This window comes from Phoxinus phoxinus, assembly GCF_949152265.1.
Source record: "Phoxinus phoxinus genome assembly, chromosome: 15".
Lineage (NCBI taxonomy): Eukaryota > Metazoa > Chordata > Actinopteri > Cypriniformes > Leuciscidae > Phoxinus > Phoxinus phoxinus.
In genome coordinates, this window is record NC_136890.1 from 34,140,534 (window position 1) to 34,165,021 (window position 24,488).

General features: G+C 36.8%; 1 protein-coding gene across 4 annotated transcripts; it reads left to right on the forward strand.

The window, feature by feature from the left end:
* Window positions 1–1,286: 1,286 nt before the first annotated feature.
* On the forward strand, window positions 1,287–23,716 carry cdc14b (cell division cycle 14B). 4 transcript variants are annotated; one of them, XM_079636579.1, is made up of 16 exons: window positions 1,287–1,652; window positions 2,998–3,088; window positions 4,663–4,738; window positions 4,891–4,983; window positions 6,142–6,218; window positions 6,425–6,491; window positions 6,561–6,623; window positions 6,846–6,933; window positions 7,068–7,298; window positions 8,777–8,915; window positions 9,757–9,931; window positions 11,253–11,356; window positions 18,261–18,308; window positions 19,910–19,972; window positions 21,704–21,769; window positions 23,037–23,604. In XM_079636579.1, exons 1-16 carry the CDS (start codon window positions 1,550–1,552, stop codon window positions 23,074–23,076), a joined length of 1,524 nt encoding a protein of 507 aa, XP_079492705.1. In that variant the 5' UTR covers window positions 1,287–1,549; the 3' UTR covers window positions 23,077–23,604. The 4 variants fall into 4 exon arrangements, with proteins under 4 accessions (XP_079492705.1, XP_079492707.1, XP_079492706.1 ...); XM_079636580.1 differs by lacking the exon at window positions 1,287–1,652 and adding an exon at window positions 2,414–2,756; XM_079636581.1 differs by lacking the exon at window positions 21,704–21,769 and having other exon boundaries at window positions 23,037–23,716.
* The last annotated feature ends 772 nt before the right edge of the window (window positions 23,717–24,488 follow it).

A 24,488-nucleotide genomic window follows, 5' to 3' on the forward strand; every position in this document is an offset into this window, starting at 1 on the left:
CCCAAACCGAGGCTTTACTCCCTTCAAACTTAAATTGTCAATGTTTCATTACGTCACTGTTGGAAAACAATCTTATCAGAATATATATTTTTTTACCTTTATAAAGGGCATTTCCCCCCTAATTTTATTAAATGTATGCTCAGCGCCAACGCTCCCACCACGCGCTATGCATAGGGCACCAAGAGCTGAGGGGGCACCAAAAAAAGTACCTAATGAAAATCAATAATAATGCCGATATTATTTCAGTATAGAAATACAGACATCCCGGGAGTCTCCCGCATATTGATAGCGGCTCACTGATGCCCGTGAATTAGTTAAAATCTCCCGGAATCGCGAGCGCGCCCGCGAGACAGAGACTGTGCTCCAAACCGCGTAGCGCGTGCACTGCAGAGAGGAAGAGAGAGCAAGAGACCGCGCGCGCGCGTGCCTCAATAAGCGCATGTAATATGTTTAATGGACACAGGAACCAAATAGAACCGTCACGGTGGAAAAAGTGTATCTGAGCATGTGACTGTCTATCGAGTTTTGTCGAGAGCAGAAGGTGGCAACTAATTTGACGGAGGCGGCCGCCTCGTAATTCTCTCACAAATATTGGTGGGGACAATTTTGTCATTTTAAAATATTGATTGGGACTAGTACCTAGCGTCCCCCCCTAAACCTACGCCCATGGTATGCACGAATGAATGCACGAATGTATGCATGCCCATGCATTAATGTATGAATGCATGCATGCATGCAGAAAGCAGCTATGCATCTATTTTACACCGATCCGCTGCAGTGACCCTGGTGTCTGCATCCTCATCTCTTGCACCAGTCAACTCTTACCAAACTACCAGCCCTATCTGCATGCATGCATATACTGTATAAACATTTATTTCCAGATCCATATATGTCCATGTTAAGTTTCATCCCCAAACTCAAAAGATAAGAAATAATTAAATAAATCTGCATACATTATAGACTAATATACAACATTCCCATTATGCATAATTTTTTATTTTTTTTACAATTTAGTCTGTTAACTGTGTCCCAGTAAGAGTTTTTATTGCTCTTTTTCACATATCACATTTTAGTAATCATATAGGCATCATTCGAAAGCGTCTCAATTTTTGCGATATTAACTTTGGAACACAACTTTAGAGACATGTGGCATTGGTTGTCTAACTATTTTAGGATAAATCTGATTTATTTAATGTTTTACAATTACAGTTATGAGAATTAGATGAAATCATAAAAACACAATCCTAAAAAGCAATCTTATGTTTCTTCTCAGAGTGTGTGTGTGTGTGTGTGTGTGTGTTTAGTGACGGGTTAAAGTTCCGCCAGTGCCCGTATGTTGGGCAGCACAGCAGGATGGTGGCGCAGTGACGTCACTCCCAACAAGGCTTTTAGAAACTTGCCTTCCGTACGTCACTCGCAGGACAACTGCCTCAAATATACTTCGGTCTGCAGCGAGCGCATGGGGCTGTTGCAAGCCGGACTATGCACAATAACGCGCTTTCATCGCACATTCCCGTTTGAAACGCCATCTTTGCATGCCTAGGGAAGCATGAAGCGCAAGAGCGAGCGACGGAGCGAGTCGAGGAAGAGACTCTGCGCTTCTCTGAGCGGCCAGACGGAGTCCAAGAGCGATATTTACGTCCATATCACAGGTAAACAAACCACAGCCGCTGCCATGATGCTCCCATACAGTAGAACCAACATCGGGGTCATGAAGTAGTGCGTTATAATTCCTGTCAGGGGGTCATTTGGAGCTTTTTGACACGGAAACAAGCGATCACATCAGACTTAAACTGCTGTTTATATGGAGATTACCGCTGAGAGTAATTTAAACATCACTATTAACTACTAATTTTGCTTGTTAAAGGGCTGAATCATCTTCTTTGTTCTGTTCGCTTAATGTAAATCACTGAAAATGAGTGTAATAATTAGTGAATCAAAGCGAGAGAAAAAAATTAATCCTATTGGCCAATCGACGCGTCTCTCCTAGCAACGGCTTGGGCCGCGTGCCAATCAGAGTCGAATACTCCCTGCTGTTTAGTTTAAATTCTGTGGAGGGAGGGGTCTGATGTGATTGACGTGTCAGCGGTACGCCCGTGAACCAATCAGGTACCGGAAAATGTTTTTAATCTGCATTAATTATAGACTATACGACAAATGTGCGTAATTACGTTACAATTTAAGTTTTTGGTTTACGTTATAGTCATGAAAGTGTGTTTTAAAACAAAGAAATACACTAAGAACAATCCTACAAATAGTCTCGTTTGACCAATCAGCGCCTCGCATATTCCCTTCTCTACCGTTTAAATTCTGTAAGGAGGGGCCTAGTTGTGATTGACGTGTCAGCGGTGCGATTGTGAACCAATCAGGTGCCGGAAAAGCTTTTAACGTCGCGTTGGCTTTAAACGTGAACTTTATTCGGACTTCAGGAGCAAGAGAGAAAGATCGCTGCTTCTGCTGTGTAACGTTATATACTTCCGTTTCAATAGAGTCAAATCGTTTATATTGTGTTAATTTATCTTAGTTTTTAATTCAAGTTCAACGCGTAAACATTAAGTATTTTTACTTTCCTGTCGTATTAATTTCCTACGACACTCAATTTCTTCATAAAAGTGTCGACGAAAATTGGACTGTTTTTGTTGTATGTGTAAATGTAGTTTGGAATTAGTTTAAACTAAACCAAGATTAAAAAATGCACCGGAACAACGTTTTCATAGAAACCTGCGATCTGTCAAACTGCATCGAGGTCATTAAAGGTGATTTATTTTCGTTTTTAAATGTACTTTAGTTGTGTGGTCCGGATCAGTCTGTGTGAATTCACTGTGTTTGTCTTTTAACTCACTTCCGGGATGCGGATTCAAATCTCTCGGACCAATAGATGCAGTCAGATGTGTTTACATTAATGGACCGCGTGGAGATGATGATGCATCTGTTGTTGTGACTCGAGATCACAGAATAGTCTGGTTTCCTTCATCATGTGCACTCTGTGTTTTTCAGATCAGCTGTATTTTGCTCTTCTTCATCAGAAGGTGAAGAGCTCTCCTGACAGACACTGTTTCTGCATAGATGAAGAGCTCTCCTATGAGAAGTAAGAGAGGTTTACGTTTAAAACAGTCTATGGCTCATTATTAGGGACATGAATGCTACATTATCATATTTAAAAAGTGATAAGGCCTCTTTGTGATAAATCATATTAGTATAATTGTAAAAACGTCCACCTTCAGCTCTTGGTCTTTTTGGTGAATATCAAATATGATCATCAGGCTTTTGAGGAAGGTGTAAAATTATCATTGTATTGCATTATATGTTTTAAAGCTACATAGCTTTGATTATGAAACTAAGAATTTAAATATAATCTTGCCAAGACATATTATTGACAGAGATTGATATTTATATGCATTTTCTGAAAGTTTCTGCAGTAGATATTTTTGCTCAGTTTGGGCCTCTGACTAAAATTTAGCTGTTTTTTCCTCCATATTCTCACTATATATCGTACAATGAGACATTTTGTAAACTTATGGATGAATGCATCTATATGCATGCATGGCTGAATTTATGCATGCATATATATGTGAATAAATGCATGCATGCATAAGTTTACAAATGTATGGATGCATTGATGCACATATGTATTTATGCATGCATATACAGTATAAGTTTACAAATGTATGCATGTATAAGTTTAAAAATGTATGCATGTATAAGTTTGCAAATGTATGCATGTATAAGTTTGCAAATGTATGCATGTATAAGTTTGCAAATGTATGCATGTATAAGTTTGCAAATGTATGCATGTATAAGTTTGCAAATGTATGCATGTATAAGTTTGCAAATGTATGCATGTATAAGTTTGCAAATGTATGCATGTATAAGTTTGCAAATGTATGCATGTATAAGTTTGCAAATGTATGCATGTATAAGTTTGCAAATGTATGCATGTATAAGTTTGCAAATGTATGCATGTATAAGTTTGCAAATGTATGCATGTATAAGTTTGCAAATGTATGCATGTATAAGTTTGCAAATGTATGCATGTATAAGTTTGCAAATGTATGCATGTATAAGTTTGCAAATGTATGCATGTATAAGTTTGCAAATGTATGCATGTATAAGTTTGCAAATGTATGCATGTATAAGTTTGCAAATGTATGCATGTATAAGTTTGCAAATGTATGCATGTATAAGTTTGCAAATGTATGCATGTATAAGTTTGCAAATGTATGCATGTATAAGTTTGCAAATGTATGCATGTATAAGTTTGCAAACGTATGCATGCATACATTTGTAAACTTATACATGCATACATCTGTAAACGTATACATGCATACATTTGCAAACTTATACATGCATACATTTGCAAACTTATACATGCATACATTTGCAAACTTATACATGCATACATTTGCAAACTTATACATGCATACATTTTTAAACTTATACATGCATACATTTGTAAACTTATACTGTATGTATTTATTCATGCATGCATGTAAACTTGTTTTGTGTACTACAACAATGGAAAGAAAAACTCTCACTATCCCATAATCAAGACAAAAAAACACATTTGTGTTGAGTTCCTCACCACTAGAATAGCCTGTATAGTTTCCAGTGGATTGCACCAGATCTTTATCATTGACCTCTTTGATTTTTCTATTTGAACAGCTTCTATGCGGACTTTGGCCCGCTCAACCTGGCCATGTTTTATCGCTTCTGCTGCAAGCTCAACAAGAAGCTGAAGGTAATGCCGCTGCTTTACACTGGCACATAAAATGCAACGTTGCACTGTTCGACTAAACCCAGTCTTTCCATGTAAACAATGCAATGTTTGATTCACTGGAATCATTTCAAAGATTTGCTTTTGAATGTGTGCTTTCTTTTCTAATCCAACAGTCTTGTGTTCATGCAAAGAAGAAAATTGTGTTTTATACCTGTGGGGACAGAAAGAAACAAGCCAATGCTGCGTATTTGATCGGCTCCTATGCTGTGAGTTTCCCAGTCCGACTTTATATTTACTGTTTATTTTTCCTTTTACTGTGCGTTCACACCGAACGTGAATAGAGTGTCAAATTCACTCTATTTTGTCTAGTTTGACGCTTGAATATTTTGAATGCATTTGCGCGTCAAAAGCGGAAATCTGCTTCTTCTGGGAGAGGCCAGTGCTAGGCGGGAAATTTTAAAATACTACTGTTATTGTGTCACAAAATGTAGCTTTAAGAGTTGTTCAGTCGAGAATGTAGTTGTTTAAAGCTCAAATCTGTGGTTTATTTATAAAGATAGCGCCTATTTAAAAAATATTATCTGACGTTTCGGAGTTGTGAGATCCAGCGATCGCCGGGCGCTCAGCGCTCATGTAACCCGCTGGAGCAGCCTCACCTCGGCTAGTCCTCCTGACGTTTGCCGCTGGTAATCCAGAAATGTTTAAATTCACAATCTATAGCTTCGGTTCTATTATATGAAACATATACGTTAAAATACAGTAATGACTCGTTATAATGTCCATCAAACGACTTCTTTATGTGAGTTTTTCTTCATCTCATTCAGAAATGTAGCCTATGACTGCAAGTGTTCAGTGTCACATTCATAGTTAACATCTGAACAATGTCATTCCTTCTTTCACGCGGGCATTTAGGCATTACAAAATAATTTATTGAGGCCAAACATTTAAAATGACATTATAATCTGAAAGGCGGGCCTGCCCCCGTTTACACGTCACTTCACCACGTGACAGCAGCAAGCAGGCTCCTGATTGGTTAACGCGGCGCGAATTGGCGCAGAAGTTCAGATTTTTCAACTCGGGCGTCAAACGCGAATTCGCGTGAAACGCATGAATGCACAAAAAGCACTACATAAAATCATTCGCGCGTAACGCGCCAGATGCTCAATTCTCGTGAACATGAGGCGTATTCGCGTCTACCGCGCCGCACTCTACGCCTCATTCGCGCCACAGTAACGCGTCTTTGCATTGACTTAACATTGAAATCACTCGCGCCTGACGCGCTATTCGCGTACGGTGTGAACGCACCATTAGGGAAGTGCAATCTGATGAAATTCTCAAACATATTTATAACATGTGCTTATAGTTCTTCCAGATGTTGAAGGCTCACTATTGTTTGTCCTCCTTTTTTTTAAATTTTTTTTTAGGTAATGCATCTACAGAAAACACCAGAAGAAGCGTACAGCCTTCTTGTCTCTCAAAATGCATCGTATCTTCCTTTTCGGTAATAATAAAAAAAAATTCCTATATTATTCAAGAAAATCCATATTATTATGAGGTATCTGGCACAAGTTTTCTGGCACAAGAAGTTGCATGTGGACCTCAGAAAAAATAAAAATGAATGAGATAGCCTATTTAAATCTCATTTCCTTTGGATTGTTTCTATTTTTCTGTTAATCTCTGATTTAATTTTCCGTTACATTTCAACAGAGACGCGTCTTTTGGAACTTGCATGTACAATCTGAATATTCTTGACTGTCTACTTGGCGTTCACAAGGTAATCCAGATCCTGCAGCTTCATCAGACCTGTGCACTATTCCCACTGATCGCATGCGTTGTGTTTCAGGCTCTGCAGTTCGGCTGGCTGGATTTCTCACAGTTTAATGTGGAGGAATATGAGCATTATGAGGTGAGTTTCCACTGTAAAATATAAAAGAGTAAAGTTAAATCTCATCTTTAAAGGTAAGTTGCGAAAGTGCCGTTTATCCGAGTGAATTGCTATTGGCTGATCTCATGTGAGTGACAGGTTGCCCCGCCCACATCATCAGAGAAGAGAAGAGCTGCTGCAAGAGGAACTTATTCTGAAAGCAATTGTTAATTTTGATTTCATGACTTTAATATTTTTTTCCAGCGGGCAGAAAATGGAGATTTTAACTGGATAATCCCAGGGAAGTTTTTGGCGTTCAGCGGTCCTCATCCAAAGAGTAAAATTGAGAATGGTGTGTATATGGATTCACTTGTTCTCACATTATACCAATACTTTAAAGGATTATTACACTTCAGAATTAAAATGTCCTGATAGTTCTGTGTAAAACGTACAGATTTATATACATTAGTTCTTTCTTCCCGCTAGGATACCCTCTCCACGCCCCTGAAGCGTACTTCCCGTACTTCAGGAAGCACAACATCACCAACATCATCCGGCTCAACAAGAAGATGTACGACGCCAAGCGCTTCACAGACATGGGCTTCAAACACCACGACCTGTTCTTTGTGGACGGCAGTACGCCTAACGAAGCCATCGTCACCAGGTTCCTGAGCATCTGCGAGAGCGCTGACGGAGCCGTCGCGGTGCACTGCAAAGGTTCGGCGCCTAATGCTGGTTTTATGCACACTAAGGGCCCTTCCACACCGATCTTGTTTGGTCCGGATTTTCGGACTTTTCAGTTTGATCCGAATCTAAAGTACAGGTGTGAAACCGGTCCGGTCCAAACAGACGAAATCAGGTCCGACGAAAAGAGGTCGTCTCGGTCCGGATCAAACTGAACAAAGGTTTGGTTCGTTTCTAGTGTGTAGTGTTGCTGTTTGAGGACGAGAACGCTCCAGTTCTCCTCTATATCAGAGTCAGTGTTTCTGAACTCCTGAAACGCCTCCATTGTAGTCTTGAGTTTCTCCCGGGAACGAACACGTCTCAATATTCCTCATTATAATAATTAATATGCAGAATAAAGGGGCGGGGCCTGGTTGAGTTAGTTAGTAGTGTGTTAAACTGGCGGTTATGGTAATTAGGGGCGGGACATTTCCCAAACACGTCAGTTTGAATATGACAAGCGATATCTTTTTTTTAAAGTTTCCACAGTCATTGCATGTGCTGCACTTTATGTATACCTTTAAAAAAAAAATCTATTTACCTTTTTTAATAAGTGATTGTAGTTCTTGAAAACTCAAAAAGTAGTGCTTGAAGTCCTTAAATTTAATTTTATGGTTTCTGTACGAAGCCTGAACTAAACCGAGCGTTTCTGAAGAGAGGAGCGGCAACAATGGAGAATATGGGGACAATAATTATATTCTAGTAGAGCCAATAAACATCACGACTCTGCGATATAGACGTTATATACTGAAAAATGTTCCTACATGGATAAGACCTGCACAGAATCTTTCCTGTGTTGTTATATATTGATTTTTGTATATTGATTATTGATGTTTACGTGTCTGGTTGTTATCAGAATTTGTATATACAGAATGAAAATGTGTCATTCGGAAAATTATTCACAGTGCTTGTTTGTTTATTAAATATTTCAGCTACCAATAAAAGTGTAGCTCCATATATGTGACCCTGGACCACAAAACACATGGCTCAATTTTTTAAAATTTAGATGTACACATAATCTGAAAGCTGAATAAATAATCTCTCCACTGATGTGTGGTGTGTTAGGATAGGACAATATTTGGTCGAGACACAACTATTGAAAATCTGGAATCTGAGGAGCAAAAAAATGTAAACATTGAGAAAATCTCCTTTAAAGTTGTGCATTTATGTTCACGATTGTGCTGCATTCACTCACAGAAATACATGTTTTATATATTTACGGTAGGACATTTACTAAATATCTTCATGGAACATGATCTTAATATCCTCATGATTTTTGGCGTAAAAGAAAAATGGATAATTTTGACCCATACAATGTATAGTTGATATCGCCACAGATACACCCGTGCGGCTCCAGACTGGGTTTGGGTCACATATTTAAAAATAATAATACAGAAATTAATACTTCCTGGGCAGCAGTATTGAGTTATCAATGTCATAAAGTAGAGATGTTAACAGACTGTGTGTTTCAGCGGGTCTGGGCCGAACAGGCACTCTGATTGGCTGTTACATGATGAAGCACTTCAGACTGACCGCAGCCGAGGCCATCGCATGGATCAGGATCTGCAGACCCGGATCAGTCATTGGACCTCAACAGAACTTCGTTGAGGAGTGGGTGATTCTGCAGACGCTTTAATCCACAGCTATGTAGATAATGTACCGGTCAACGGTTGGGAGTACCGTAGTTTAGATTAATGCTTTTAATTTATTTCATTAAAAATACAGTAAAAATAGTGCAATATTACTGCAATTTAAACATCAGTTTTCTATGTGAATATACTGTAAAGTGTAATTTATTCCTGTAAATTTTCAGCATCATTACTCCAGTCTTCAGTGTCACATGATCCTCCAGAATACAGTGTAATATGATGATCTGATGCTCAAGACACATTTATGATTATTATGAATGTTGAACTGTTCATATTTTTATGGCAGTTTGGGTAAGGTTTTAAAAAATATATATACTTTTATTTAGCAAGAATGCATGAAATTGATCAAAAGTGACAGTAAAAGACATTTATAATGTTACAAACTATTTAAATGCTGTTCTTTTGAACTTTCTATTCATCAAAAAAATCTTGAGAAAAATAAAATGTATCATTTTCCACAAAAATATGAACATTGATAATAATCATAAATGTGTCTTGAGCATCAGATCATCATATTACACTGATTTCTGGAGGATCATGTGACACTGAAGACTGGAGTAATGATGATAAACTCAGCTTTGATCACAGGAATAAATTACACTTTACTGTATATTCACATAGAAAACTGATGATTTACATTATAATAATATTTAAGTAAAAAAATTATCAAATAAATGCAGTCGTGGTGAGCAGGAGAGACTCTCTCAGACACATTAAAAATCGTATTTATTCCAAACATTTGACCAGTACTGTATATACCAATCTAGGCCTAATGCTAGTTTATGCGCGTCTGAACCCGACAGAAAGCAGCCGAGTCTCTGGGCAGAGGGCGATCTGTACCGGCGGAGCGGGAGTGTAACCGAGCAGGAGAACGGCTCGAGTAAAGCGGCAGTGGCCGGAATCCTGTCCGGAGTGGAAGATATTTCCATCAATGGCACCAACAAGAACATTTCACAGCGGAAAACAGCCGCGGAAACGGTGAGTAACTACACTAGCAATTGACTCTACGCAGGGAGCTTGATTGACAGGTGATCTGACCAATCATACTTCGCCATCCGCCATTTTGTCTGCCAAAGCGGTCAGGAGAGTTAGTAGATTACCGCTGGAGGATTTGAGCTTGAGAAGCGGAGTGTACTGACGTCTCTCCGCGGTTAAAACAACATTCCTTCTGATGTTCATTCATGTTTATTTGATGCTATAAATGAACTAGAAGATGATCGGTTCACGAGCGGCTTTAACTGAGGCGATCTGACACATTAAAGAGCCACAAAACGCTATTTATTGTTTCAGTTTCTTTAAAAAAAATTACCAAATTTGAAAGGTGAGACTTTGTTTAATATGTTTAATATCAAAAGTAACCTGGTCTGTGTGTTGTGAGTGTCTCTCTGCTCCGCGGTGTGTTTTTCACTGCGTGAGAACATGGTGTGTGTGAGAGCGGCGTAGCTTGTCGGACATAGCGACAGTAACTAAGGGGGGCGGGTCTTTGCGAACGGTCAATTCAGTTTATGTGTGCGTTTTGACCAACAGCGTAAAGTTTGGTCAACTTTGTTGCTTTAATGGCAAATAATTGCACAATTAGCCAGGAAAAGACATGTCGCTCGAGCGGTTATTAAAGGGGTGTTTGATTATGATTTGACTTTTCTAGTTTTAGTTAGTGTGTAATGTTGTGTTTGATCATAAACAACATCTGCAAAGTTACAACGCTCAAAGTTCAGAGCAAAGGGAGATATTTGCTTTTAAAGAAATCGCTTTTTAGGAACTACAACAAACGGCTGGTAGGAACTACACGACATTCCTCCCGTTAGTGACATCACCAACCCTATAATTTACATAAACCCCGCCCCCGGAACACGATTTATAGATTATCACGACAGAATATGCTAATTAATGACTAGAAGATAACTACACATAATCTACATAAATTCATCAACTAACCATTCAGAAATGTCCTGTTCTTCTACATGTGTCACTTCTTCTCGAGTCTCTCCATCATTGTCTGACTCCGGATTGAACATAAAAGGCTGAAAGTTTTAGAAATTTTCAGGACACGAGCTCTTGAAGCTCCGCCCCCTGTGCCGGGAGCAGCAGCTCATTTGCATTTAAAGGGACAGACACAAAACAGTGTGTTTTTGCTCACCCTCAAAAAGTGACGATTTTAACATAATATATAAAAATATCTGTGGGGGATTTTGAGCTAAAACTTCACACACACACTCTGGGGACATCACAGACTTATTTTACATCTTGTGAAAGGGCATTATGGGACCGCTTTAACCAGATGTGTTGTTGATTTCTTCAGCACACTGAGGAAGATGAAGAGGAGTGTGGCGGTCTCACGCAAGGCGATAAACTACGAGCTCTGAAGAGCAAGCGGCAGTCCAGAGCGTCCACGGGTTCACTATCGTAAGTTCTTCTCCATTACATCCCTCTGCTCTCCGTCACACACACACACACACACACGTGTCCATCGAGCCTGGCGGTGCGTGTCCACTGGCGCTGGAGAAACCGGCTCGGCTCCTGCAAGTCTTCGGTGATTGCTCTGTGCAACCGTTAATAAAGCATCGTGCTTATGATCTCAGGAAACTTTTATTTCAAATTCCCAGGCTTTTTGTGAGCTTTAGTTGTTGTTTTATTGCTGAAAAGATACAATGAATGCATTTGAGATCTGAATTATAGGTGATGTGTAACAATTTAACCCCTTATATTTACAGCCATTACATATTTAAAACAGTAATATCCTATGTTAAACCTAAACTAATCTTGACAAACCTTTTATCATTTGAAAGCTTACAATCTCTAGTTTACATTTGGTAACTGATTCTCAAAATAATCTACAGAGAAGCCGTAATTTATCAGTTTGCAGCAAGAATATGTTCATACTCCTCAGGCGTGTTCAGACCTTTATTTTGAAATATTGATGAACATGAAAAATCATGAAAGAATGGTAGAAACCTCAGTTTGTTTTCATGCCAAGAGTTCAGATGATAGCATCCATTCAATTCTTTTAGAAAAAAAGCTCTGAAAATGTTTTAAATATAAAGAAAACAATAATAGATTCAGCATTAGTGATGTGTCAGCGAGCTATAATGCACATACGTGATCTTCTGTGTTTCTTAGAGGTTGAGTTCATTTCTAAATCTGCCAAACTTCCAACACTACTTCTGAATAGGATGTCTACTTCATAAATTGTATGAAAATTGTAAAAATAATGGTTCAGACTCAAACCACATATGGAGATGGAGGCGCCCTTATATGGGCAGTGATGTCCACTAGTGGAGAAGTGTGGTACTGCGCCCAAACTACATCTCACTGAACGCTCATTTCAAGAGATATCAACCTAACATTTCAAACACAACTTGTTCAGATTTTTGGCTTTGATTTTTTTTGCATTTTTAGAGTCCACCAGGTTTTGAAAATATATTTTTTTTAATAAAATATGAATAATTAAATTTTTAACATTGTACGTTTTCATAAACTCAAACTTCTATAACTTTTTTTTCTTTTTAACTTAATTTATTTCACTTCTACAAAAATCTGCCAAATGTCCATATCAAATATGATACAGTAGCGTTATAGCAGTGACATCACCGCTTTAGCTAGGAAATGAACGCGCGCCAGTGGATGTGTAGCGCGTCACACACTCATCGAGTCGATTCCCCCACCGGATAATCTGCATAATACTGGTGTTCCGGTGATGATGGATGTTTAAGTGTGTGTGTGTGTGTGTGTGTGTGTGTGCATGACTCACGTAGACTAACGGCATGTTTAGAGTGTAGAAACGTCAGTCTTCCTGTTAATGAGTGTGCTGGCGAGACGAGAAAGACCCCAAAAGCCTTTTATCACACACACACACAGCAGGCGAATGGTAGTAAAGTGCTGCAGTTTTCTGGGCTCGCTGTGGCCCGACTGTTGTGTGTCCTTGAAACGGTAGCAGAGTGACGTTCAGGTGAGTCTGTGACCTCATCATCATGACCAACACGTGGCTGACGCAGGTCTTCATTCAGTGCCTTTGTTTTGCTTCCATGTTCACTGAGAACGTGTTTTTTTATTTTTTATTTTTGAGAAACCAAAGCCAGTTTTCCAGCAGACTCTTTTGGGAAGTGTGTAAATGGGGTCTCAACACACACTCAAAAAAAAAAAGTCTGATGTGCATCAGGCCGTCCGGCTTCACGAACTGCTCTGCTCCTTTCTTATAATATATCTCCAGTCCTTTTTTGATGTTCTAACAAAAGTCTTGGCTTTGCATGATGATGTTTGGTGATGTGTGTATGCATGAAGTGTGTGAACACTGTGGCCAGTTTGCTTTGATCGTCTTTTTCAATTGCACTGTAAACTGGATCTGATCTCACACACAGACACAGATTGAATTAGATTTACAGTTGATTTACACTCATTTTGCATCTAAATTTAGTTTGTAGGCTTAAGTTTTGTAATATTAAAGTGCCTATAAAGAGCATTTACTCCTTAAATCCTTGTTTAAAGTGCCCCTATTATGCTTTTTGGGATATTATCTTTCATGTAGTGTGTAATATAGCAGCTGTTTGTGAACGAAAAAGGTCAAAGTGCAGATAAATTATTATATATCATGTAGAAATTTCACATAGAAATGAAGTTATCTCCCTAAAGAAGGTCGATTCTTAACCGCTTCTCTCGTCCTTCTGAACATGCGTAGGTTTAACTAATTTGCATAATGTCAACCTCTGCTTGTGATTGGCTGAACAGCGTCTCTTAGCCCCGCCCTCAAACACTAGTGTATCTGAGACTGGGAGAGTTCGGTTCGTGTTGTTCGTGTCGAGAAGACGCTGTTTTCTGCTGACAAAGCAAATCCACTTTGAGATTGATACGGTAAAACCCACGCCATCGTTACTGTTCGTATCACTGTGATCAAGAGCTGAGATTCAGATATGATAATGAGCGTTTGCTTTCTGACCAATCAGAGCAGAGCAGCTCTCAGAGAGGCAGGGCTTAGAGAGATTAGGAGGAAACTAGTGTTTTTTTTACCTTAAATGCATGTATTTCTATTATAGGAGACCTTTAAAACAACATTAGGAGCTTTAAAGGGATAGTTCACTGTGAAATTAAATGTTGGTGTGTTTTATCTTTCCTGAAGAGCATCCAAGATGTCGGTGTCTTTGTCTCCGCAGGAGTTTCAATGTTGATATTTTTAGGTCAAGCCGTTCTTGTCTGTCAGTCATATAATGCAGGTCTATAGGCACTGTCTCCAAAAGCATGCAGAGAAAAGTCCACATTACACAATTCCCCATCGTAAGTGCACACTGATGGCCTAAGCTCGCGCGAACTCATCCGGGAGTGTTGAGTTTTCACTTATTCCCAGTTTGTAAGCCTTCTATCTTGACACACGACTCGCTTCATTGTTCAGGCCAATCAAAGGCATACGTTGAGCCGTGCAGCCAATCACACGCGTTTCTGCTGAGTTTAAAAATGCAACGTCCAATCGAAGGCGGTTAGATTAGTTTCCGGGGAAGAAATCCGGTGTAAACAGATCAGATGGACATGGTTGTGTAAAAGAGATAAAAACGATATAAATACTGTTGGTTTTATCACACACACCGCTTGTTTCGTGTCTTAGGCCATCAATGTGCACTTACCATGGGGAATTGTGTAATGTGGACTTTTCTCTGCATGCTTTTGGAGACAGTGCCTATAGACCTGCATTATATGACTGACAGACAAGAACGGCTTGACCTAAAAATATCAACATTGAAACTCCTGCGGAGACAAAGACACCGACATCTTGATGCACTTCAGGAAGATAAAACACACCAACATTTAATCTCAAAGTGAATTGTCCCTTTAATAGTATAATAAGGGCACTTTAAAGCACATGGTTCATGTTGTAATGAGGCAGAAATGTGGTTTTGAGCACGGATCCATCCAGTGTGCAGTGATGGGAAAAGACTTCTGTCTGTCTTCCTTGTTGTGTGTTGTGTTTCTGAATTTCGCCCCTGTGTTCAGATGGCCGCTAGCTTTGCTGCTCTCTGCTCTCTGTAGCGTTGTCTTCTGCTGGATGTTGTTTGGCTTCCCTTCCATCCATTACTGTATAGACGGGGTGGGATTGTAAATGATTTCTCCCGTCACTCTCTTAGCCCTGCTCTGGACTGGGAACGCTGTAAGTGTCTCGACGGATCATCCTTCACAAACATCACCGGTGTCCTGAACACTGACGCCAGGCTGAGATACAGCATTGGTTTACTCCTTTAGGAACATTTCGGTTTGATTTTGGACAAACGATAAGCTCCATTTTCAGCATTTGTGGCTTAAGGAGAGACACTACGGGTGAATAGGGTACAATTTTAAAATAATAGATATCACCATGAAACTTCCTCAGTTAATTACTTACACAAGTTCATAAAAAAATGTATTACAAGTTTTTGAAATTTGTATGTTTAATTATGCAAATTAGGTATTATCTCATTAAATATGCACACTTTTGCATATATTTTCGGTAGATAGATCTGAACATATGATAAAGCCAGGTGCAAAATAATTTTTTCATTTTGATTACACACAAGATGATGAAAGATGTTCAGAGGGATTTCAGGAGATATGCTTTCATGACCTAGGAAATCTAAATATTCTGTCCATAGCCTTAAGAAAATCAATTTACGCCATATTTTTTGGATTAAAATGTCACATAAATCCGGCCAGGAATGATTTATTAACAAATCCCTCTGAACATATCTTCAGAATACTGCTAAGTGTATAACTGGAGAGTTTGGTGTACATCGGCTGAGATGTGTCACTGGAGAATGACAAAAAACCCATTTTGAGAAAAAGGCATTTAAAGATTTGTAATGTAAAAAATCATACTTTTTTTAGTGGAAACAACTATTTACTGACACAATATCTTATCAAATAATTAGCAACAACAATACAAACCACATAAATCACATCAAAACTTATAAACACAGCATTTATGGCCTTTAACTGAACAGAAAAACAGTCAAAAACACACATCTGAGTGTCAGAGCGCGTCACCTGATGCATCTGAACCAATCACGGTGTCAGACATTGACATCAGCCAATGAGATTTCGCTTTTAGAGTTAAATGCCCATTGTACTTTCACGATTGGCTGCTGATTAAAAGGAAATGACCATATTTGGATCCGACAGCATTGTACAGGAGAGAGAGAGAGCTTCACAGACATGTGTGATGACGGAGCAGACAGAGATCGCGGATCAGGATGATTTATAACGGCAACTTTTGTTGAATTTCTGAGAAATCTACAGACGCAAATAGACAAAGTTAGTAAAATAAAGACTAAATGTGTATTTTGGACTTTTTTTCACCACAAGTCTGAAAGATGTTATTGAAGACAAATAGCCCAAAATCTCATAATTGACCAGTGAAAAAAAACGATGTTTTTGCCTGCCGTGTCTCGCCTTAATGTTGAATATAACCACTAACAGTCCCCCTGTAGTCAATAGTATCTCTTAAAACTCCGCTTTGATCACCAAAATCGCAGATTTAAACTTTTTTTTCATTGAAAATAGCTTAAAACATCTTGAATGTAACTCGACACCCTTGCCTCATTTAGTATACGTGGTGGTTCTATGAATATGCAAATGAGCCCCGCCTCCACTCACTCACTCACTCAGAGATCCACTGGTGGACGATCACACGTTGATCTGATTGGTCAAGGTAGTGTGTGACGTCAGAAACACCAGCGATTTCAAACCGTGTGTTTGAGACTGTCTTTGGTTCACTGCAGTTTTAAACAGAAAATACTCAGCAATGCTGTCGACTTAACTCAAAATATATATGTTGGCTTTAATTAACTTTGTCAACAGGTCACACATAACTGGATTACGTTAAAGAAACATAATTTGTTCATGTAACTTCAACATCATGGAATTAAGTCATTTTAAGCGACCCAATTTAAGTAATCTCAAAGTGAATTTTTAAAGGCTTCCTGACATGATTCAGGTGTTTTTTATTCATTCATCCATTAATATTTCATTTATTTTAGTGACGCATAATTAAATTAATAGACTATAGCTAGCTATTTGCTAGCAGAAGCACATATTAGCATCTTAAATGCTAAGATTTACATGCTCCTTCAACCAAAGCAATCGTAAATAATTAAACTTTAAACCTTTATTTTGAAATATTGATGAACATGAAAAATCATGAAAGAATGGTAGAAACCTCCGTTTGTTTTCATGCCAAGAGTTCAGAAGATAGCATCCGTTCAATTCTTTTAGAAAAAAAGCTCTGAAAATGTTTTAAATATAAAGATAATAATAATAGATTCAGCATTAGTGATGTGGCAGCGAGCTATAATGCACATACGGGATCTTCTGTGTTTCTTAGAGGTTGAGTTCATTTCTAAATCTGCCAAACTTCCAAAACTACTTCTGAATAGGATGTGTACTTCATAAATTGTATGAAAATTGTAAAAATAATGGTTCAGACTCAAACCACATATGGAGATGAGGCGCCCTTATATGGGCAGTGATGTCCACTAGTGGAGAAGTGTGGTACTGCGCCCAAACTACATCTCACTGAACGCTCATTTCAAGAGATATCAACCTAACATTTCAACTTTTTTGCATTATTAGATTTCACCAGGTTTTGAAAATATATATTTTATATAAAATATGAATAATACATTTTTTAACATTGTACATTTTCATAAACTCAAACTTCTATAACTTTTTTTCTGTTTAACTTTAACTTATTTCACTTCTACAAAAATCTGCCAAATGTCTTCTTTAAAACAAGAATCTTACATCTATATTCCAAAGCATTCTTGAATTACAACCATTTAATGTGGAATGTGCATTTTCATGTTTATTAAAAAAAAAAGTGGTGCCGATTAAGGGGATAAAACAAAGTTTTTGTGTAAAATAATACACATAAACTTAAATGGACCATGTTCTATATTAAAACGACACCCAAATCCATTATACATTTTACAAAGCTTTTTAATAGCACCAGCAAAACCATAATGATCAAAACAATATGAAATGTAATGCATATTGAAGTGTAATCACTTCCTCTATGATCACTAAAAAGCTGTCAATCATCAAAGTTCATCGCGATCTCACAAAGTTCGGTTATGATCAATGAAGCTGACGGCACGATTATTTCTGAAGATTATGAGCTGAATGCTGCTGGAAATGTTGCGTTATGGAATGCGTGAATGGCCAAATCCACAGAAATTATGTATTTTGCGTTCAATAATTAAGTTTGCTGAATGACCGTACAAATGCACGTTGTTTATGATTTGGCGGCGGCTGTGGAGAATGCTTTTATGAAATTTAGTTTTTTCTTTACTTGCAGATTGGAAGAAAATACAATTCACACCAAATCAACATCAAAGTCATTAAGGTAACTTCTTATTTGTCTGAATAAAACTGTGTACTCTGTAATTAAAAGAAGTACGGGAAATATTATTTTTGCCAAATCTCTATCATAGGGCGACGACATATTCCTTTTTAACATAATTATTTTGCGTATGCGAGGTTGTACAAGGGTTGTTTAGTCAGTCGAACCGCTGAGATTTTAACTTAATATATCAATAATAATATAAAATAATCAACATATTCACATTGTCACGTTATGTAGCAAAACAAATAAAATATTTCACTTTTTTTTTTATATTTTATTTTTAATGTTTACATTTTTTTTTTTTTTTTACTTTAAATAATTCAATCTAATAATTAAATAAATAGAGCATTGGTATTCGATTACTGACAAAAAAAATATTTTAAGCAAGTATTTATTTTTTAATTATTTACATTTTTAATGTTTAATTATTTATAGCATTGGTGTTCGATTACTGACAAATAAATGTTATTTATTTAAATTTTATGTTTATGTTCATTTTAAATGTATTTAAATGTTTAATATTTAATTATTTAGAGCATTGGTATCCGATTACTGACAATTAATTTGTTTTAAGCAAGTATTTTATTTAGATTTTTTTTATTTTAGGATTATTTATAAAAAAAAAATGTATGTTTAATTATTTAAAGAATTGGTATTAGATTACTGACAAATAATCAATTTGTTTTAAGTATTTTATTTTAGTTTGTTTTTATTTAATTAATTTTTTTTATATTTAATTAATTATTTATAACATTGGTGTTTGATTACTGACTAATCTTTTTATTATATATATATTAATTTAAATTTGTATTTAATTATTTAGAGCAGTGGTATTCGATTACTGACAAATAACCAATGTGTTTTAAGCAAGTATTTTGATTTGTTTTAAAATTATTTATTTTTTTAAATATTTAATTATTTATAGCATTGTCGTTCGATTTACTGACAAATATTTTTTGTATTTAATTTTTATTTGTTTTTATTTTTAAAATATTAATTAAAAATGTTACGATTTAATTATTTAGAGAATTGGTGTTAGATTACTAATCAATTTGTTTTAAGCAAGCATTTTATTTTTGTTTGTTTTTATTTTTAAATTACCTACATTATTAATATTTAATTATTTATAGCATTGGTGTTTGATTACTGACTAATCTTTTTATTATATATATATTCATTAATTTTTATTATTTAATTATTAAGAGCATTGGTGTTCGATTTACTGACAAATATTTTTTGTATTAAATTTGTGTTTGTTTTTATTTTTAAAATATTCATTAAAAAAAGTAATTATTTAGAGCAGTGGTATTCGATTACAGACAAATAATCAATGTGTTTTAAGCAAGTATTTTATTTTGATTTGTTTTTAAATTATTAAAAAAATATATATATATATTTAATTATTTATAGCATTGTCGTTCGATTTACTGACAAATATTTTTTGTATTTAATAAAAAAAAATATATATTATTTTAAAATCTTTAAGATTGAATTATACAGAGCATTGGTATTCAATTACTGACAAATAATGAATTTATTTCAATGTTAAATGATGAAGTGTGCTCATCTTTGCTCTGCTCTGTGCCGTGTGGTTCCCGCAGCTCGGATCAGAGGAAGAGGACCCGTGCGTCGCTGGGCTCCAGCGGCTCCAGCAGGGCCGGCGGGTGAGTGACTCCGTCAGGTTTCTGTGCCTCTGCATTACATCGCTACAGCCGCGTACGCGAGCTCGTGAGTGACGGCTGACGTTTCCCTCTCCCAGCCCGGCACAGTCGCGTCTCGCTCAGTCGTTAGGCCGCCTGCACGTAGTGGCCCGTGACGCGGACGCTGCGCTCTGTGCCGCTAGCGCTGGCTCTATGGCCAACCGTAGCTTCAGCAGGCGCACTTAAAGCCGCACCAGAGGACTTACTCTGCCGTGCGCTCCCTCAGCTCAGTAAGTCCCAGAAGCCCGCGGGGTCGGGGCTCGTGAACGCTCTCCGCCACGTCTCCATCTTCCCTGCATGACTGACGGGCTAATGAGCGCCTCGTCTTCGCTTGCACGCTATCATGCTATCCATCATGAGTCACTCTAAACTAGCGCTGGGCTAGTCGTCGCATCCTAAATATAAGTAGTATATAATTAAATTAAGTTTATTTATAAAGCGCTTTTCACAATGCATATCATTTCAAAGCAGCTTTACAGTAAACGCTCTAGTTTCTGCAAAAAAATACTGTGGTAACACTTTGTTTAAAACTTTTATATTATTATATATAATATATACACACACATGCATGCATATATGTAAGAAAAATGTGTTCTTATTATATCAAATATTTATATATAATGTAAATGTATATAAATGCATGCATATATTTAAGAAATATTTGCGTGTGTGTATTTATATATGCAAAGTAATTATATACAGCACACACACACACACACACACATATTATGTGAACAAACTGTTATTGTGGATGTGATTAATCGTTGCCCGGCACTAATTACGACTGCATCATGACTCGGTGTGAACGCCCGTTTACAGCTGATCTCTGATCAGATCATCTGTCAATATATTTGGGCTTTTAAAGCTGCATGCTAATAAAGCTCTAGTTTTTATAGATGTAATGCCTTCTGTAAAAAGTTTGGAATTTATGCTCACCAAATCTGCGTTTATTTGATCAAAAATACAGTACAAATGTGAAATATTATTATAATGTAAATCATCAGTTTTCTATGTGAATATACAGTAAAGTGTAATTTATTCCTGTGATCAAAGCTGAATTTATCATCATTACTCCAGTCTTCAGTGTCACATGATCCTTCAGAAATCAGTGTAATATGATGATCTGATGCTCAAGACACATTTATGATTATTATCAGTGTTCATATTTTTGTGATTTTTTATAATACATTTTATTTTTCAGGATACTTTGATGAATAGAAAGTTCAAAAGAACAGCATTTATTTCTTTTGTAACATTATAAATGTCTTTACTGTCACTTTTGATCAATTTAATGCATCCTTGATGAATAAAAGTTGAATAAAAGCCAGAAAAATATGAACATGATAATCATAAATGTGTCTTGAGCATCAGATCATCATATTACACTGATTTCTGGAGGATCATGTGACACTGAAGACTGGAGTAATGATGATAAATTCAGCTTTGATCACAGGAATAAATTACACTTGACTGTATATTCACATAGAAAACTGATTATTTACATTATAATAATATTTCACATTTTTACTGTGTATTTTTGATCAAATAAACACAGCTTTGGTGAGCATGAATCTGAATCAAACTTGTGAGCATTAAAGACGAGTTAATAACGGCGGCTGTAAACGGGCTTGTGAAACTCTGCCGGATCAGAGGTTCAGTTGTAATGGTTTTCTCTCTCCGCCGCCGCTGGGATAGACCGTCTCCGTCCAGGAGAAGGAGAGCGCTTCACGCACTGCCATCGGTGCGCTTTCACCGACCATGGTATCAGACCTCCTTCCTCTCTTCAGCTTCCTTCTGCTTTTCTTTTTAATTATAGAGCGTTCCTCAGCTTTTAAAGAGTTAGTTCAGCCAAACATGTAAACTCTCAGTAATGACTCTCCTCATGTTGTTCCCGTCAGACTCTCCTTCATCTTCGGGACACAAATGAAGATATTAGTGATTAAATCTGAGAGTGTCTCACTCCCAAAATACTGTATTTTCCGGACTATAAGTCACACTGTTTTTCATAGTTTGGCTGGTCCTGCGACTTATAGTCAGGTGCGACTTATATATCAAAATTAATTCATACTGACTGAGAGGAACCAAGAGAAAACACTACCGTCTACAGCCGCGAGAGGGCGCTCTAGTTAGCGGAGTCGTTCAGAAGCGACACAGAGGAAGAACTCAATGTATCCAGTGTTGAGGAGTGAGATCGGGAGCTTGGTGAGCTTGCTGACCGGTAACTTGTTGGACTCGCTGGCTAATGTTAGTTTAGCATATTCAGCCTCAGGTATATGTTCTTTATGCTAATGTGGAGCTGAATAACTGATAATGTGTTACGCTAACACACCGGACACTATTCAGCTGTTGTTCTGTGTGCTGGTGTGGAGCTGAATAACCTTTCCAGATTAAATGTCTGTTCTTGGTCTTGGATTTTGTGAAATAAATTTCTAAATAAATGCGACTTATAGTCCAGTGCGACTTATATATGTTTTTTTCCTCTTCATGACGCATTTTTTGACTGATGCGACTTATAGTCCAGAAAATACGGTAAAGACAATGTGTCAGAACGGAGGCTCACGATTGGCCAGCATCACACACATGACCAGCGTCGGCCAATCGTGAGCCTCCGTTCTGACGTACAACCCAGAAGCGCTGCGCTGTTACACTACAGAACTCACTCAGAGACACACACAGAAGAACATCAAGAGTTGAATAAAGTCGCACTAAAAGTATTCTGGCCGCTTGATAAACTGAAGGTTGAGCCGCTGTCGTCACTCGGACTATTTTAAACATCGTCTTTACTAACTTTCTGGGCCGGCAAGTTTCAATCACAACAGAAGCCTCTGGAGGAGTGAGACACTCTCAGATTTAATCACTAATATCTTCATTTGTGTCCCGAAGATGAAGGAGAGTCTGACGGGAACAACATGAGGAAGAGTCATTACTGACAGAGTTTACATCTCTGGCTGAACTGACTCGTTATAGCGTGTGCATGTTGTGTTCTTGACGTGTTGGTGTGGTGTTTAAACATCTCTTGTGTTCGCAGTAACTCCGTCTCCAAAGCTCGAGCTCCTCTCCTTCGCTGAAACACGACGCCACTGATGTTATACGCCAGTTTTACTTCCTTTCTGGGTCCGTCCAAGTGATCTACTATCAACCATATTCAACAAGGAATCGGTGTTCATTGAAAAATCAGCATTTTTATTTTATAAACAGTAAAAAAATGAGTTTTTTTTTTTTTTTTTATCAGAGAAAGCTTTAAGCATCTGTGAAGTTAGACTTTTTATCCCATTGTAAATATCATGAGTGTCAGAAGCGGCCTTTGTTATTATGCATTACTAATATTGTTTTTAATACTGTAATCTAGTACTTTATTAATTCTAGTACTTTATTAACTGTAAATGATCGAGTGTGAATCATGACTGAAAGCTGTATATAAAGCTGAAATTTGATAGATTGTTTTTTTTACTGTAAATAATGCATACCTTTATTTTGATGATCAAATTTAAATCATGATAATTTCACATGTGTATGTATATATATATATATATATATATATAATACGAAAGGATTTGAGTCATATCCCTTTCAATAAATCCTTTCTGCAGTTACATTGTGTTTAATGATTGAACGTCATTAAATTTCTTACTGTATTGATTTATTATAAGGGTTTAATCAGATTTGCTTTTGGACACAATATCTATAGTAAATATAACATAGTTCTGCTTGCTCAGCTCTGAAATATTTAATTTACTATTTACTTTTTGTTGTGATGGCAATCAATACAAGTTTTAAAAATCGTAAGAACAAAAGCCATTGAAATTCAAGACTTGATATACTTTTATACTACAATTTGAAAAGCTAAATCAGATTAAATGTACTTTACAGAGAATTTAATGCATGCATATCTCCTGAAAATACCAATAGCAATTCTGTAAAAAAAAACATGGGTTTATTCTTCGAAAACTTTTTGACAACATAATTTAATCCCTAAATAAAGAATCTTCTGTAAATTAAAACTTTGAAATTCTTTAACGGTCAAGATTAGGCGAGTAAAATATCTTAGCATTTTTAGATCTTATTTTAAAAATATTTGTTTATGGTAGCTTTTGATTTAATGTATACATTTTTCATTGTGCATTTTTTTATATGGTGTATTTTGTTGCTTTAATTTTATATTGTGCATTATTATATTTTTATTTGTTTCTGTTAAGCGGTTTGAGATGTACAGTTAAAGGCGCTATCGAGAAAAAAATATTAGTATTATAAATATTAAAGTATATAATAATATAAATGTTATTATAAATAGCATACAATATGGACATCATAGGGCCAAAGAAGTTTTAAGTCAATACTTGTTTATACAGTTTGAAAAGCTAAATCAGATTAAATGTACTTTACAGAGAATTTAATGCATGCATATCTGCCGAAAATAATAATTGCAATTCTGTTAAACAAAAAAAAAAAACATGGGTTTATTCTTTGAAAACTTTTTGAC